At 32.8% G+C, this 2,717-nt stretch overlaps 1 protein-coding gene across 1 annotated transcript; it reads right to left on the bottom strand.

Moving 5' to 3' along the window:
• Positions 1-802: 802 nt before the first annotated feature.
• On the bottom strand, positions 803-1,638 carry LOC136228684 (chaperone protein dnaJ 20, chloroplastic-like). Its single transcript, XM_066017133.1, has one exon. The coding sequence runs from the start codon at positions 1,564-1,566 to the stop codon at positions 952-954; it is 615 nt and encodes a 204-aa protein (XP_065873205.1). The 5' UTR covers positions 1,567-1,638; the 3' UTR covers positions 803-951.
• Positions 1,639-2,717: the final 1,079 nt, after the last annotated feature.

Raw genomic sequence — 2,717 nt, 5'->3', positions numbered from 1 at the left:
GAAAAGAAAAACGCAAATCCAAATTGATCTTCATAAGAGTCTAACGGCAGAGACTAAACAGTTCACCGAGAAAAACGTTAGAGACTAAACAGTTTACCGAGAAAAACGTTAGGGAGTTTACTGTGTGTTTTTGAAAATACAGGGACTAAACAGTGTGTTTTGTCAAAATATTAGGACTAATAAATTAATTACTTTTTTTTTTACAGAAATATACTACAAAAGATTATACATGAGCTTCCAAGTATATTAGGAATAAAACTAATCTAAAAATATTACAAGAAATCAAAACGATTCCCAGACAGTATTTTAAACAAAATTACAACCCTTTAGAAATTAGAAACATAAACCTATGTATATCTAAATAAAATCACACCATAAACATTTATAATTCATAGCAAATTAAGTGTGGAATCAAGTATTTAGAATTATCCTGATCAAACTTTATCCGATAAAATATTTTCTGATGTGTTACTAAAACTAATGAAGACAGTTCTGGGAACCGGTGCTGGGCAATTCGTGTGAAGTGGTGCATGAGTGTTTGGGGCTTGGCCTGCTACTGAAAAATTGTCGTCAGATGTTTAAGCATAGTGCCAATTTAATTTAATTTAATTTAATGGACATGCTTTCTTTCCCTCAGCCCTTCTGCTTGGAGTTGCGCTTTTTATTTTCAATTTTTATTGAATTCTGTTCGATATTATAAAGCAAAAGTAGTGGAGCTTGAATCTGAACTACGTACTTTAACTCCTGTTATACGGGAATCACAACCAAATAAACAATAAACAAAGGCCTCATTTGCACCAAATTTAAGAGAAGTAGACAAAATAAATTATATTTCTTGGTAACAGAAATTATATTATATACAATGCTATGTGTTCCTGATCTAACTCTGCCAGTGCCAACTGACTGTGTCTGTGTTGATTACTCATAATAATCAATCTGCTGATTAGATAATTAATTGCTGTAGTTTGTTCTTTCTCTACGCATTCTAGCTCCCCAAGTAGTTGAATTCTCCAAATCTTTTGAATTGCTTTTTCTAATCAAATCAGAAAGCTGAGATTGCCATCTCTGTTCCCAGTTGTTCATATCACCCATTCCCGGTTCGCATCGCCGCGATCTCGCCGTGAAATTAGCGTGCAAACCCAGACCGCTCGCCATGTCTCTGTCATAACAAGCTCTGCTTTTAGGATCAGATAGAGTTTCGTAAGCTTCCTGAACCTGAAGGAACATCTTCGTGTGCTCCTCTTTTTTCTCCGCCGGCGATACATCGGGATGGTATTTCCTTGCTAGTTGCCTGTATGCCTTCTTTATCTCTTGTATTGAATCACTCTCCGATATGCCTAGCAGCTCGTAGTAGCTCTGGGTGTTAACATAAACGGCGTCGGATAAGACTGCCTTGATCGGAGCAGATTTGGGGAGAGTTTTCTTGAGGGGAAAACTCGATTTTGAGAAATTGGAATTGAAGGAAATCTGAGATTGAGAAGATAATTGGAGACAAGATTTCGGAGTTGAAAGATTGAGTTTAGTGTAGTTGGTGGATGCAGATGATGAGATTGCAGCGGAAGCCATTTTCGAACGATATGTTGTTGTTTTCTATAAAGTTTAAAAGCTCTGGTTTTTTTTGGTGGAGGAGGAGAAGAAGGCAGGGTTGCTATTTATACAAGGAGAGGGAGAAGGGCCAGCAAAATGACAAGTCAGTGACAGGTGGAATATGAATATTCCACACGTCTTTTATTACCTAAATCCACTTTTTTCTTCAAAGAAAAAAATCCACATATTTATTTTTACTACTAGTTTTTTCCTCTTTTTATTAATTTATACATAGAAGTTTCTTTTTCTTATTAGTAGTGTAGTGAACAAAGAAAATTACTGTATTTTATGTAAAATTAGTAGAATCATATTCTTCCATTATATTTTCATGTCATCTAATCTAATCTAAATAGGAAAATTTAAAACTTCTTCGTTGTTGCTGATTGGTTTACAGATATATTTCTAAATGAAATTAACATATATAAATGCATATCTTTGGGATCGGAAAAAAAAATTCATTAAGCGAGATTATTTATTTATTGATAAATGAATTAATTAATTATTTATCGATAAATCAATATTTATTATTTTATAGATAATTTTTCATTGTAAAATACATATACTGTAAAAAGTAAGAAAAATCAAAAGACATCAATAATGAACAATGATGATGGAAATGATCTAGAGCCAGATGATAGTTGTGTTGTCGCAAATGTATCGTTAAAAGAGGCCTTTCAAGCAATGGTCACCTTAAACAACTATTTGCTACAACATGAGCAAAATGTGTCAGAAGTTATGTTTGCACTACAAAAAATTAAGAATGTGTTCATTTTGGTTTAGGAGAAAAAACAATCAACTATAGATGCATTTTTTCAGAAGAATGACTTCTAGTTGATTGATTGAAAGGTTATATATATATATATATATATATATATATATATAAAATTCAATAATTATTAATTTATATTTTCATTGGGCCCTTAAAGATTTACACACGACGTGTTGCAATTTCCACACGTTGTGTGAATTAAATAAAAAGAAATAGAACCTCAAATCTTTTTACCACATAACGTGTGGCCAACTCACACGCCTTTCTTCCTTTTATTCATAGATGTTTTTGAAATCACACGACATGTTGATGTTTGACATGCAGTGCGATCCCTATTTCATTAAATCTCTAATTTATGTAT

The sequence above is a fragment of the Euphorbia lathyris genome, chromosome 5, assembly GCF_963576675.1.
Source record: "Euphorbia lathyris chromosome 5, ddEupLath1.1, whole genome shotgun sequence".
In the NCBI taxonomy this organism is placed as follows: Eukaryota; Viridiplantae; Streptophyta; class Magnoliopsida; order Malpighiales; family Euphorbiaceae; genus Euphorbia; species Euphorbia lathyris.
The sequence above is the reverse complement of the archived record's forward strand: the minus strand, read 5'-3'. Positions and strand labels throughout refer to the sequence as shown.

Coding starts and splice junctions, on each gene's coding strand:
- LOC136228684 (XM_066017133.1), bottom strand. CDS start 1,566: ATGGCTTCCGCTGCAATCTCATCATCTGCATCCACCAACTACACTAAA.